This window comes from Momordica charantia (assembly GCF_013281855.1).
Source record: "Momordica charantia cultivar OHB3-1 chromosome 7 unlocalized genomic scaffold, Mcharantia_2.0 BLBB01000007.1, whole genome shotgun sequence".
Classification (NCBI taxonomy): domain Eukaryota; kingdom Viridiplantae; phylum Streptophyta; class Magnoliopsida; order Cucurbitales; family Cucurbitaceae; genus Momordica; species Momordica charantia.
The window spans coordinates 8765750-8781495 of record NW_028275165.1 but is presented as its reverse complement, the minus strand read 5'-3'; the positions used below and the strand labels follow the sequence as shown (position 1 = coordinate 8781495).

The following is a 15746-nucleotide window of genomic DNA, read 5'->3' as shown; positions in this document are numbered from 1 at the left end:
TAATTTTTAATTAAAATTTGTGTAGTCTATACAAGTCGTACAAAGTTTTTTATAAAACTATTTTTTCATATAAATTATAATTTTATATAATTTTTTATTTTCATTGAAAAAAATAATTTAGACATGTATATCTTATGAATTTTAATTGTTGGTCATATTTTTAAATAGATAATTTAAATCTTTAAAAATTGTCTTATAGATTCCGGAACTTTAAAAAATGTCATTTAGATCTTCAAACTTTCAATTTAATATATAATAGGAGTTTGAATTTTCAATATTTGTTTAATTTATCTATATTCTATTAGAAATTATCCAATAAACATAAAATTAAAGTTCATAAACCTATTTTGCACATTTTAAAATTTAGAAACGTATTAAACATAAATTTATTTAATATTTTAAAATTAATAGATAAACTTGTAATTTATATAAACTATATATATATATATAAACCCAAGTTGCATGTCATAAAATTCTGGATCTGCCAAGGCATATTGTTAAGAGTTTCTCATTGAATTGAATTGGTGAGGTAAGTGTGCGTCTGGGTTACGCTACAATTTGAAGAACAGATTAATTCCAAAAAAATCGGTTCAAATCAGAACCGAACCGGACTGAACTAAACCAAATATATAAATATATAAATATATATATATTATGTTTTGGTATTTTAGAACTTAGGGTTTCAGTCTTTGCCGCCGCTCATCCCTCTCTCTCAATCTCATAGTCCAATTCCATCTTTCTCGCCGTCGCCCGTCACCCGTCACCGGTCATCGGTCACCGGTCGCCGGTCGCCGCCGTCAGCTCTCTTTCTTCGCCTCATTCAGTCACACGAGGTACTTGTTTGTTTCAGAAGAAATCAACTCAATTCCACACGAGATTACACCTTATTTTTACGACTACTTTTGTTGTTGTTCTCTTCTCTCTGTAGTTCTTGCATCTGAGTTGTGATTGTTTCAGACATGGAAGTTGCGGTCGAAGCGGCTCAGGAACTCACCGAGTCTCACCACGATGTGAAGCTTTTCAACCGCTGGACCTTTGATGATGTCCAGGTTACATTTTGTTCTTTTAACTGCTTTGTTTGGATGCCATGTTGATTTCTATGCAATTTCTGATGCTATTCTGCTTTTCAATTATTGGGCTTTTCTCTGATGTTTGTTCCGTGTTCTTCCCATCATAGCTTCGTTTTTGGATTTCAATGTTCATTCAGTATGGTAGGCTTGTTATATAGTGTGTCCATTGACATATTTCTTTGGTGAATTACTTGCTAATTGTTTGTACTGAGATTCAAATCGTTCCTCCAAGTTTTAGTCATCCTACCTTGTACTTTGTAAGACTTTGCAACTTGTTTGTGTGATTAATTATTATGGGTTCGTTTGGTAATGTTCCCGTTTCTTGTTTCTCGTTTTCAATTTTTGCAATCAACTATGTTTCTTGTTTCTCCATTTTTTTTTGGGACATTATCAAAATTGTATGGAGACAATCAAAATAAGTTTTTTTCTTACTCTAAAACATAAATAAAAAGATATTTTTATCATATTTGAATCATGGATGTTAGGGTCCTCCAATTCATTTTTTCTTTATTAAAAATGAAGAAGTAAAAACAAGAAACAGTAACGTCACCAAACTGGCTCTAAATGCCTGAGTTTTGCAGTTCAAACTTTTGTACTGTCCCTTGATGGGAACAATAAGATATGTCTTTTTTTTGGTATTTGTTTATGTTTCCCCCTCTTTTTTTAGTGTTGATGTTTTGTTTCTTGTAATGGGAGAAAACAATTAAGGGTTTGAATCCATTGTCTACACTTTTCATTTTACTTGCGAGTTATGATCAGATAGTGTCACAGTGAGAAGCTTTTCTTTTCTTTTTCTTTTTTTAATAATTTGTATTTGCTAATTTTGTGTGGTACAATGGTGGTTGGTTTGTACTATTTGGCTTAAACTTGGCTTGTAATACCATGTACATTTTTTTACGCCTTGTGTGTGACGATTCAGGTTAACGACATCTCTCTGGTGGATTATGTTGGAGTTGCACCTGCCAAGCATGCAACTTATGTTCCACACACTGCAGGTCGTTACTCTGTGAAGCGTTTCAGGAAGGCCCAATGCCCAATTGTGGAGAGACTTACAAACTCGCTTATGATGCACGGTAGGAACAACGGGAAGAAATTAATGGCTGTGAGGATCATCAAGCATGCAATGGAGATTATTCATCTACTAACTGATCTTAATCCAATTCAAGTTATCATCGATGCTGTTGTTAACAGGTATACTTATATGATCCACTGAGTTCAATCAATGAAATGTTCTATTTACGTTATACCATGGTTGGTTAATCATGCTCGTTACAATTTGGCAGTGGACCCCGAGAAGATGCTACTAGAATTGGTTCAGCTGGTGTCGTCAGGCGTCAAGCTGTAGATATATCCCCGCTGCGACGAGTAAACCAGGCAATATATCTTCTCACAACCGGCGCTCGTGAGGCTGCCTTCAGAAACATCAAGACGATTGCAGAATGTTTGGCTGATGAACTAATCAATGCTGCAAAGGGCTCTTCAAATAGGTAAATATTATATCACTTACTGAACTGATGATCTCTCATCCATCCTTGAACAGCATATCAGTGAGTTCTTTTTTTGTCTGTTCTTGCAGTTATGCCATCAAGAAAAAAGATGAGATTGAGAGAGTTGCAAAGGCCAATCGTTAAGGATAATTGGAGGGAAAAAGATGAGTTATGTTTTTTTTTTTTTTGCTCTTTCCCAAGTTTTACAGACATGGTTGTCGTCAATGTTTTGCTTCGTTTTCCTAGCGACGAAACTTTCATCCAATACTTGATTAAGGATTAAGAATTAAGAGCATTGATATTGATATTAGTTTATATTCAATTTTGAGTAAATTGCTGAAGTTTATTTGCGTTTATAGACTTGTGTGGTATTTTCTATTTTGAATCCTTAATCTTATGTTTTAGAACACTGAATATTGTACTCTCTTTGAAGAATTTAATTATACCAAATAGTCCTTTGATCCTCGAACATTTTAAGAATCCGGTATGGTCCTTTGTTCTTCTTATATGTTTGGAATGAAAGTTGTCCTTTCATTAATTTAGAATACATTCTATTTTACATGTTTTAATTTTAACAAACATAAAATGAATTCATATTTAATATGAAGTAATATATTATCAAAGTTTGTATTTTTTAATGTAATTTTACATCTTAAAAATTTTAAATTATGAATCTGAAAATACTGAGAACATAAAAAAGTCGAACATAATCTAAGTTTCCAACTAAACATATCCTAAATTTTCTTAATGGTTTTAAAAACTCTCAATTAGGTTGTTTTGGTTAAACTTTGTTAATAAAAAGCTGACACAACATTAATTTAATTACTACATCAACTTTCTATCCCCAAGTTCTAACATATTTTGCAATTAAAATTTTTTAATACATTGAGGTAACTTGTGAAAAAACTTGAAAAAATTATGAACGAGTTGCATATTTGGAGACTGATTATTTTTTTCTCTACAAATATCTTCATTCTCTGAATGTCCTCTCCATTTCCAAACATCCCATGTCTCTATTCTCTAAAAAACAAAAACCAAAAACACAAGAAAACAAAAAACATTTCTCCTTTGATTTACATAAATGACCGAAATCTATAAAATTTGTAATTGTGTCAATAACTAGTCTACTGTAAAAGCCTATATTTAGTTGTCCTTACCCACCATTTCAAAGATTTAAGGAAAAAATATATTTTTGGTCGATTTAGTCCAACTTCACAATGAACATTTTTTTGTCCTGTTTCAGTTGTTCTGACTAATGAAATGAGGTGGTACTTAAATTGCTGATTGGACAAAATATATTAATATTTTGTCACCTTTTTCACATTCTTCTTCCTCTCCTTCTCCGGTGAACTCGCCACCCCGCCATTTTCTGATTCTTTACACCTAACAAAAGTGTGAGAGTGAGAAACAGTGAAAACTCCAATCCCATCCTCCCCCACTACACACAGACGATAAAACAACCCAGTCAAACCAAGATCTGCCACTCTGATTATGAACTATTCCATGAAAACTCCCATTTTTTGCTACTGTAACTCTCTCTAATTCCTCTTTCTAATACTCCAAATCGTCCATTCCCTTTTCGTAACCTTCTCCTCTCCTCTTCTCACTATCTTCGCTTCTTCTTCTCTGTAATTTCTGCACTCGCTATATCAAAGCTCTGGCTGCGAATACGTCTCAGGCATTGGCGCCTCCAACCTGAGGTCGTGGCCTTTGAATCGGACTTCGTGGTGATTTTGGCGGCGCTGCTGTGTGCCCTAATTTGTATGGTATGGCTAATAGCGGTGCCTCGGTGCACCAAGACGATCCTGCTTAGCTGCATAGACACTTGGCTAGGCTCCCATTCCTTTTGCTACCAGATTCTGACCATCGCGAACTGCTTAGAAGTGCTGGTAGTTCACGGCCGTCGTTCGCGGCGCTCACAACGACAATGAGAAGGTGAAGGGGAAGATAATTTGGAAAAAAAGATAAAAAGATAAAAGAAAGGGGAGAGTGGAATCATCCAAAAATATATTACTAAATTAATATATTTTATCCGGTAGCGATTTAAGTGCCACCTCATTTTAACATTAGTCAACTTTAAGAACAATTTATTAAATTTCAAGGACTAAAAGCATCTATTTGAAACTTGAGGAACCAAATAAAAATGTTCATTTTGAAACTGTAGGGACTAAATAGACAACTATTCCAAACCTTGGGGACCAAAAGTGTATTTTTTCCAAGATTTAATTTAAAAAATAATGAGTTGTCAATATTTAATGGTGATAAGACAAAATTATTCTTTACTAATGAGAAGTCAAATTTTAGCCTATCTATGCAGATATTATAGGGCAATCCAGAAGTTTGAGAAAATGCTTTAAATTGTCCTTCAACTGTTAATTGACTAACAGTAGGATGATGTGGAAGTTAATTTGCTGATTGGATTTTATGGAGTTCTTTAATAATATTTTAGAGGTGAATGGGCTATTATCTCTCCTCTTAAAAAGGGAAATCTTTAGGAATGGCTACTCAGGTTATCGTTAGGTCAAAGTTTTTTTAAATTACATGACATAGCTTTGGTTTTCTAGATTTTAGGGGAGGTGTATAATTCTTTATTTATCCCTCTACACATTTCATGCCTATATTGCCCTTGCAGTCTTTCTCCATTTTACCCATCCACGTTTTATGCCTCCTACATTCCCTTAAATCTCTCCTCTAGCAAAGTTAATATTGAAACCACCTTAACTACAAAATCTACATAATTCCTAAAATCTTTCCACAAAATTTAAACCACAAAATCTACCTATATCATAGGTAATATTGAAACCACCTTTACATATATGATTAAAACAAGTTTAAAATGTGTTTAATTTTTTTAAACAAACCTAACTAATTGGTTTGAACATTCCACTATCATCAACAACCTTAAATACAGTGTTTCTTTAACATTCTTACACAACGTATCATTAATCCCCACCCATTTTATTTTTACATTTTTTCAAGAATTAAATCAATCAAGGGGGGAACATTATGCGATCATTGTTAGCCACGATTTTAGTTGGGAGGAGCACAACAATTATCAAGGATTAATTAGCGGGCACATTTCAATTCCATTCGATTTCACCCTACAACAACTCTGTGAATGTATCTCTAGAGATCTTCATTTTCTAGAAGGAAAAAAAATTACACGTCTTTCACTTTTCAGATATGGTACTGGCAAGTCGATAATTATGAGGCTGTTAGTAGAAAAAAAATTACACGTCTTTCACTTTTCAGATATGGTACTGGGAAGTCGATAATTATGAGGCTGTTAGTAGATAGGGACGTGGCGTGGGTCATATCCCTGTTGGCAGATGTCAGGTGCAGCGACTACGACATAGTTGTAGATACTGACCTCGTATATAACACCATCTACGGGGGTAGTGAAAGTTCAGACGCCGAAAATAGATTGAAAACTATATGCAGAAAATAGTCATATTTTGCATCACATAATCTTTCTTTATCACTAAATCGGAACAAAGATCAATGCATAAAATATGACAAAAAGGTAACCAAAACCAACAAAATAAAAAATGCATATTAGCAATCAAGAAAACATATATTAATATTTACCTAAGGAGAGATACGATGGATGTGTCAATATATGGCTACTAGAGGTTATGTCACAAAATAAGCCAGAGACGTTGATACGACGGGGTAGATATAAGATTCTATAGAGTAGATGGCCATTTTGACTGGGTTATCCTTTGTCCATCAACATTCATGACTAATATGCCACGATTATTACATTCTAAGAAGTTGCATTTTAATTCTTGATATATGAGAATTAGTCATGAGTTACTGAAACATTACTCGAAAGAATCTTCCTATTGCAGCAAACCCAGTTCTTAGAAAATTATATTATTAACGAAAAAAGAAAACTCCACAAGATTCAACCATTGAATCAAGCCTCAAAAACAATTCGTCCTGTAGAACCAACAAATACGAATGCGTATTCCTAATATTGTTAAAATTAATTAGTTCCTAATGAGTATCAACCAGTACCACATAAGTATCAATTAGTTCTACGGGAATCTAATTGGATGTTCTTGATTTTTTTACAATAAATTTTAGATATTTAACAATAAAATGGTTACATTGAGCTAAAAAACATCGGAATAGACAAGTTCCAGGTACTAATGATATTTATTGAAACATCATAATTGAGGTCTGTGTTTAAATTTATTGAAATTTGAAATTTAAGATGAGATTTTAGATTGCAAATTTATTTAAATTTTTTTTTTTGCAAATTAAACTACCGTACAATCTAATTTTAACAATATTTTTATTATTTATTATTTAATCTAAACTATATTTTCAATATAATCTCCCCAACTGACCATATCTACAAGGTGTCCTAAAAACAGGTTGTGTCCAACAAAATCCCTTGAATATTAGAGGTTCCTAACAAACGGTCAATTATTTAAACCTCATTTATTTAAACAACATTCAAAATCGATTGATGAATACCCTTGTTGGATAAGCAAGAGTGGGAAGAGGGATGCCAAAGATTGTGTACGCCGAAGAGGGACGCGGAAAGCTTGAGGCGCACGAGGCTTCATGGGCTTGAGACTTAATTGAATCAAATTTTATTTGATTTTAGGAAGGAAGAGTTAGGGCAAGTGTGGGAATGAGGAGTTAAAAGGCAAAAGTGGGAAGGAGTCATTTGAGTTGTCTTCTCTTCCATAATGGATCCTAATATGGTATTAATCTTCAACTACTACATTTATAATTTTAAAAACAGTACTTTACAACATCAATCTTTATTTTTCCACATTGGTATGGTATCAGAGCTGTGAGTCTAACGACAAATACTCAGTTCCAAGAAAAGTACAAGAATCAACCAAGATATATAAAAAAGAATGACCGACTCTACTGAAGCAAATCCATAAATTTCAACACAGCGAGGGGTGAGCTATTGCTTTTTACTAGGACACATGAATAAGCTACTTTGGGCATGTTTAGTAACGTTCTTATTTCTTGTTTCTCGTTTCCAATTTTCTTAAGACATCGAAACATTTTGCAACTAACTATGCTTCTTGTTTCTCATTTTTTAGGAACATTTTCAAAATTATATATAAATTTTGGAAATAACCAAAACAAGTTTCTTTTTTCTTATTCTCATTTCTCATTTGTTCCAAAATAATAAATAAAAATATTGTTTGATCATACTTGAATTCATGGATGTTGGGAACATATAATTCATTTTTCTTTATAAAAAATAAAGAAACAGAGACTTGAAAAACAGGAACGTTACCAAACGAATCCGTTATCTACCTAAATTTTAAATTAGTGTTTATCGTAGTTTAGGATCAAGGGATTCAAGACTTTTAAACTCTAGATGATTGTCCCCTCACCAATTTGGCCTATACACTCGTAAATTTGTAAGTTGTTTGAGTTAAAATTTAAATTGTTTTCTCTATTTTTTTTTACTTCAATTTAACCTTCTACTATTGTTACTAAATTTTATCATCCAACTTAAAAAAAAAAACAACAAACAAAAAAAGACGAAAACAAAACATCCGTGACATGTAAACAATTCTTTCTTTCTCCATTTTTGTTGCATGCAACTTCACCTCTATTTCTATTTTTCTATGAATTTCTCACTACAAAACTACATTGTCGTTGATGCCAAAATCTACCTAAGTTCTATGGAGTGACTTGTTAAGTCGACACGAACTGTTCGGAGCGAGCTTCTCTTAGGTACCTGCAAAAACAGGTAAGACACTATGACGCTCAAATTAGTTTGGAATCCGAGCTTGGACATATTAGCTTTAGACAGATTCTCAATCTAATTGGGCGAAATGTAGGTGTATTTATAGTGGACTAATGGGTTGTTTTACGTCTCATCAATCTTAGTTCATTGTTTCAGAGTTAGGTGACCTACCAAGTAAGGTGGTCGTACCTGGTGACTGGATCGAACACCCCTAAGAGATCGGTGTCGTAGTTTACTTTTGTAGCTCAAGGGTTGCCATCCAACCTGTTAGCTTGGGGTGTTTTCTTTTGATCGGAGATAGATCGACCTCCGGCAGTCCACCTCCAACAACTGATAATGAGCATCTAAATTTAAGAAATTTGATATGTTTATTAATCTTATTTTTTGTATGAGTTGATGAGTTTGTTCATGCTATGTAACTTTTTTCCTTTAGCTTTTCCGTTTCTCTTTGGTTAAGTTTCACTACATACACCACTCACCGCTGTCAAAAGCTGCAAACCAAGAAGAAAACAAAGCCACAAATCTAACTTTTCCATGTTAAGTGTTGTCGCATTCTTTATACTTAAAACATTCAAGGTTTTCCTTTCGTTGTCAAACATCTTCCTTAGCTTCATAATTAGGATATTTGTAGAAATCGTATTTGATCCGATTTATTTTTTGTTATTTATCTATTTATTTATATATTTATTTATTATTACTTTATTAAGTTGTATTTTAGTTGTTTTGGTTTAAAATATCATAAGTTTACTTTATTATTAGTTTTAAGATAAAGTATTAATTAAATTAAAAAATAAATTTTATTTTAAAAGAATTTGATTTATTATTAAAATAAAAGAAATAAAAAGATTTGATCTTGAAAAGTAATTTTGTTTTAAATAAATGATTTGTTTTTTAAATAAAGAATATTAATTCTGTTTTCTCGTTTTTCCTTCTTCAAAATCCAACGCGTGGCTTTCTTCTCCCTCTTTTTCTTTTTTATTTATTTGACTATTCTATGCTACCGTTACCACTTTCTCATATTTAAAGAGGTTTCATCAGCAGTACAAAGAGTAGAAAGTAAAGAGAGTGTTTTGGTTTTTTTTTTTCCTCTAAAAGAAATCACCTCCCTCTCATAACCCACCATGAATCCCTCACCTTTTCTTTTTATTTCTCACTCTAAAACCCACATTTTTCCACCATTTTCTTTTCTTCTTCTTTCTCTCTAAAACCCTATATATTTCCACCATTTTATTTTATTTTTCTTTCCCTCTCTAAGAACCCACCGTTCTTCTTTCATAACCACACATTTTCTTCTTTCTCTCTCAAAATCTCACTTTTTTCCTCCATAACCACCACTTCTATCTCTTCTCCTTTCTTATCTCACCACCACCGCCTTCTCTCCTTGGCTTCCTCACGAACTCGGGCGGCGGCAAGACCCAAATTCCGGCGATGTTCTAAACGGTCGGCGAGCTTCCGATGCAACGGACTCCGGCAGCGTTGTACCTCCTCCACTGCAGTAACGGATCCGCTGGCGATGCAGTCTCCTCTATGCAGCAGTGGTACTCTGGCTACCTCCCTCCCGGTAGGGTGCTTTAAGTGAGTAAAGAAAAAATACGTTTTGGAAAAACATTTTTTTTTTTTGGAAAATTAGTTTTGGAAAACATGTTTTAATTTGAAACATATTATTTTTGTTTTCATAAAAAATGATTTTCTTTTCCTTGGAAACAACGTTTTTTATAAAGATATTAGATGAGTGCGTCACATCTCGTGAAAATGAGGAGGAACCTGGTAAATACACTAGTTTGCAGAAAGATGGCCATCTCATATTTTCTGGAAGAAGTGTCTTTGTTTTAGTTGTCAATAATGATGGTTGTACTCCAACCTTGATATTGTTAGTGAAAATGCTCAAAAGAAAGTGTTTTTAATGAGAAACAAGTTTATTTAAAAGATAATTGAAATCATTTAAATTAAATTTAAATAAGTTTTTTTTGAAAATATAAAAGATTTTGATAAATAAGTTTTAAAACAAAAAGAATTTTCTTTTATTAGTAAATCCATATGAATTTTAAAATGATAGATTTGTTTAAAGTTTTAAACTTTTCTAATTCAAAATAAAAAAAATTGTTTTAAAATAAAAGATTTGTTAAATAAGTTAAAAAAATGAATAAGAGATTTTTTTTAAATAACTAAAGAAATAAAACGAATTTCAAAATAAATAAAAAAAAGTTTTTATTATTATTTTCTTTTTAAGTAAAGGATTTCGTTTAAGATAAAGTTTTTTTTTAAACAAAGCTTAAAAATGAAGTTTTGTTGTTTAAAAACAAAATAAAGTTTGTATTCTAAGGTGTTGGCACATTGGTAAGAGGTTTGAGTACATTTTCATGTCACAAGTAATGACGGAAATTGGAACCTTCCAATATTTTCGAAGTGATAAAATTTTTCTAATGGCTTTTGTGCCACTCATACCTATTAATTCATATCTTATAACAAAAGTGTGTCAAAACACAAAAATATTTCTTTCTTGGACCAAATAAAATAATAGGATAAAATGTGGTACCGAAAAATTTATGGTTGATTTCGAGTTTTAATCGTAAGGCTTTAAATGAACCACTATTTTTTTTAAAATAAAAAAAGAATGAAAAATCATTTACCTTATTTCTTCCTAGCTATTTGTTTAAGTTTTGGATAGAAGTGTTGCCTTTCAAAGGGGTTATAAATGTCCCTATTGTAGGCACCAAAAAACTTTCAAATTTATCCACTTCTATCAAAAACTTAGGAGTTCGGCTCTATAACCATAGAGTTTAATTTTATGTAAATATTCACGTTTTGTCTCTCTTAGGGTGAATTAGAGTCTACCATTACATTTGCATGCATTTAGAATGTACTAATTTATCGTGGGACAATTTGTAGCATATTTAGATAATTTTTTTTCCTCCTCAAAGTAAATAAATTTTAAAAAAAGAAAAACTATTCTTCCCATGCATCATTTTACAAGTCCATAACATAATTAACAAAAAAAAAAAAAAACTATCTTTCTCATGCATCATTATGCATGTCCATAGCATAAATTAGAAAAAATATCTATCTTTTTGTGTGCATCATTTTACATGTCTATGTCATAAACTAAAAAAATTATCGTTCTCGTGCATCATTTCATATGTATAAGTATATATATTTTTTTTAAAAAAAGAAGCAATATTTTCGTAGGCATTGTTTCACATAATCATTTAAAGTTCCCCTAATTTGTGATCCAACATTTGCATCACATCGTCTCATGCATATCAATTTCTATCTTAAAAAAATCAAAATATGTGCATTCTCGATTACATCATAATTAACACGAACTCTTAGAAAAAATAGCTCAAGAACCACATATTTACTATTCTTTATATACAGGGTACATAAAGTAGTATAACATGGAAGAATTTAATGCTGAGCTAAAGAAAATTATAGACGAAATCCACGAACAGGTCATGAATTGCTGAACAAAAAAAATAAGAGACGAGATTCAAGAACAGGTCATTGAGGTACAGAATGTAGAGCTAAAGAAGATGAGACAAGACATAGATAAGATTCAGGGGCAAGTCATAGAAATTTTTAATGTCTCAAAGAATATTGTTACACTTTGGGACATTTCCTAACCTAACAATTTAGTCGAACCTCATAATAATTCATCACCTAGGGTGGACCTATCTCTTTGTCAACCAATAGAGGGCTTCTCCCAACATAATTTATCACATGATTCTCAACTTTCTAAGAAAGACCAACGAGTTCCTACAACTTGTCAGGCTAAATTTACATCCAAGATGGACAAACATCAAAGGCCAATTACTCAAATAATTTAAAAGGTAAAGAAAAATAAAATGTTACCAATGGAAATGCTGAAGAAACTGGGAAAATTTCATTTCTAAATTAATACAAGCATGACATAGGTATGACCCATGCTCAGCAAAGAATAGGAAAAGAAACAACAAGGAAAGAATATGCTCAAAGATGGGGAAAAGCAACAGAACAACTACCAGTGCATTTAATTAATAAATAGTCACATCCTGAAACGAATAGAAGCTCTACTAAAGGAAAAATAAAGTCCGAACAGTAATCTTGAAGCGCAAGTGGAGACACCAACAAAGATCTGCGATATACAATCCTTCTACAGTATCCATAAACTCATTGGCTCTACAGTATGACCCATAATTAAGATCTCCAACATTACCAGACAATCATAGTAATTGGAGACAACTAAAGCGAGAGAGCTTTCATCCAATCACAATATCCTATACCGAGTTGTTATCCCAATTATTTCAAGGTAATCTATTAGCTCCAATACCCGTATAGTTATTACAACCACCTTATCCAAGTGGTACGACCCGCATGTTCGTTGTGATTACCATGCAGGAGCTATAGGTCATTCAACTGAGAACTGTACTTCACTGAAGCATAAAGTGCAAGTTCTAATGAAGGCAAAGTGGCTTAGGTTTTCAAAGGAAGATGATCCACACTTGAAGCACTAGAATCATGAGTGTACAAGATTATGAAAATCAATGTTGACCTATTGCTTTGCATTATCAATAAAGTATATTTCTTCTTTAAAGTCATATTTGAGATTGCTAAGATTAAAAGATAGCGAACGACTCATAGTTGGCTAATGTTAAAACGGCAATGAAGTTTTATTCATCCATGATTTAACCAAGTACTTGTTTAAAAAATAATGTGAGTATGTGGAAATTGAGCTATTTTTATAAAAAGAAAAAGTTAAAGTCATACATTCATTCATCCCTACATTAATCATATCATATCATTGGTTAAAAAAAACAAAAAATGTTTTCTTTGAAAATATTTTCGATAAAAAAGAAAATTACATGTTTTGAGATTTTTTCAATAATAATTTAATGTGATATACTCTTATCATTCTTGTTAGTTGAGAGTTTAGCAAGAATCATAAACCAATTATAGTAAGTCATTTGGAGGAAACAAAAAACTAAAAAAAAGAGTTGTGAAAAAAGAAATAGAAAATGAAAAAAATTGTGAATGCCTTCAAGGTCCTCAATCAGATATAATCTTTGAAGGAAATGGAATAACATTGGGCTCTTATGATTTACTGTTTCATGAATTGGTACTTGTATAGTTGCACAAACATTTCCTTATTTTGACTGTCTTTTATTCATATCTAAAATTTTAATTTCTTCTCAAATCTATTACGTCTTGTTCTTCAAGCTTAATCCTTGTCTATTCTGATATTTTGAGTAAAAAGTGATTCCAAGAACGAGGATAATGATTTTGAGAATTGGGAAGTTAACAACCTAAGAAATAGTTTCAAGATATCAATCTCCATTAATGAGTTTTGCTTGGGAATGATGTAGATATGGTTATTGACATATCAATATTCATATCAAGTATATCAATGGTTATTGACATTGAAATCGTGTAGATATATCAGTAATTAAACAAAGTATAGTGAATCCTAGTAAACTATGCAATAAGGAATAAAAAAAACACAGAAACGACACAAAAGATTTATACTTGTTAACTCAACTGTGGGCTACGTCCAGTTTTCCGCTACATGCGGGTTCTACTTTGATTATGGGATAAATATAATAGGTCTTACAAAACGCTCTACAAAGCTCTCTTTAAATGCCACAACAATGACCACCTAGCTTCTATGCACTACAACAATATTTACTTAAGAATATAGAATGAAAATCATCACAAGAATCACAAGAACGGACTGTCGTCGACCCTCTATAGACCAAGTTCTTCTTTTCTTCTCTTCTCTGCCAAGTACCATCGCCACCTTTTTGTTTTTCTTCTGCCTCTCTTTTAATCTCACGACAAAGCTCATATATATATATATATATATATATATATATATATATATAATAAGACAAACTTAAGGGATTGGTACATGGATAGCCTATTTAGAGATTAATTACATAAAAGGATTCAATGTACAAAATTTACATGTTTGTCATAAGATAATCCCCTTTAAGATGGTACCCATCAAGAATTTACTTTTATATCATTTTTTATTTACAACTAAATAATAATAATTTTCTGAAATTCAAAACGGTTTATTTGATAGGTTAGATTTTAAATCCCTTATTTTATGCTCATTTACACTTTTCATAAATAAAAATACCCAAGTAATCATACCCAAATCCCCAAAAATCTTTTCTTCTTCTCTGCTGGAAGTTTAAAAAAAACATCCTTTCGTTTCTCTTTCTTCCGCCGGTTTCTCCTCCTTCCCCAAACACCGTTTTTTTCGATCGTTTACTCTATTCACTCGCCAATAGCAGTCCGTAGCAGGCCGTCGCGTGAAGCTTCTCTGTTCTTGTTGTCGGCCGTTAACTTCATCTATCCCGCAACAGACCGTGCAGTCCATAGCAGTTCATAGAAGACCGGTGACTTCGTTCTCTTCGTCGGCCGCCCGTCGAAGTGGAGGTTTGTTAGTCTTCGATTTCGGTTACCCTGTTCATAAATAACAGTTGATTTCACAATGGTATATTTTCCATACTCATAAATCGATTTCTGATTTTGTTTGTTATCTTGAACAATATTTTTTTTCCCTTGATTTTTTTCTACTGTTTAACCCTTTCAAAACACACTTTAAAATGTCACCCATTCATTTTGTTTATGCAAGGATATGCACAACAGTGTATTTCAGATTGCAGCTCAAACTCGGCCTCCGGACCGATCTGAATACTTGGGCGGACCTGCACAAAAAGGTGAGCACTCCGACGATCAAGTCAGTATAGGTCGGATTCCCAGTTTAGTTCGAGGTCAGAAATCATCGTACCTGATCGTGGAGTGAGGTCCTCTACTTATTGGTGGTAGTCCCGCTAATCTCGCGACGGTTACACCCGGTAATCTCGGGACCGTCGGTTACACCCGGTAATCTCGGGACCGACGGTTACACCCGATAATCACGCCGCTGACAGTAGCTCACATCGGCCCCTACCGAGCTTCCCGGTAGGTCGGACCTCGGCCCTCATACTTAGCATCTGTCAACGCTAGTGGTGGTGATCTCGGCGGTCCGAGCTGGGCATGACTCATGAGTCATCTTGGAGCTCCAATAGGGGTACTCCACGTGTCTAGGGTATTCTCTTCCCCAAACATTGGCCCCCTCTCTGTCTGGTCCGATCTCGACCTGGCAGAGAAGTTCATTCGACTTGCTTTGGACGCGTGGTGACTTCCTATTCGTGGGAAAATATAACCGTTGCAGTAGATTTATCGTCGGAATATTCAAATATTCCGACGCTTCGGATCTTAGGGAGGATCCTAGCCGCTCGTTGATTACACGTGTACGGTGGGGAAATTTTTCCGACGAGCTATAAATACCCCCAATCCTTCAGGTCATACCTTACGTTCCCTGAATTCTTGGAGTTTGATCTGAAGGTAGCTCGAACCCTTGGTAGGTCGGTCTTTTCCCTCACTTTCTCTTTCGAACGTAGTTGCCATGTCGTCTTCTTTTAGCAGCAACTT

The 15746-nt window shown here is 33.2% G+C and overlaps 1 protein-coding gene across 2 annotated transcripts; it reads left to right on the top strand.

Moving 5' to 3' along the window:
• Nucleotides 1–663: 663 nt before the first annotated feature.
• On the top strand, nt 664–2913 carry LOC111024000 (small ribosomal subunit protein uS7). Of its 2 annotated transcripts, none has more exons than XM_022301550.2 (5): nt 664–833; nt 958–1049; nt 1990–2261; nt 2354–2557; nt 2647–2913. In XM_022301550.2, the coding sequence occupies exons 2-5, from the start codon at nt 960–962 to the stop codon at nt 2699–2701; spliced, it is 621 nt and encodes a 206-aa protein (XP_022157242.1). In that variant the 5' UTR covers nt 664–833; nt 958–959; the 3' UTR covers nt 2702–2913. The 2 variants fall into 2 exon arrangements, with proteins under 2 accessions (XP_022157242.1, XP_022157243.1); XM_022301551.2 differs by having other exon boundaries at nt 929–1049.
• Nucleotides 2914–15746: the final 12833 nt, after the last annotated feature.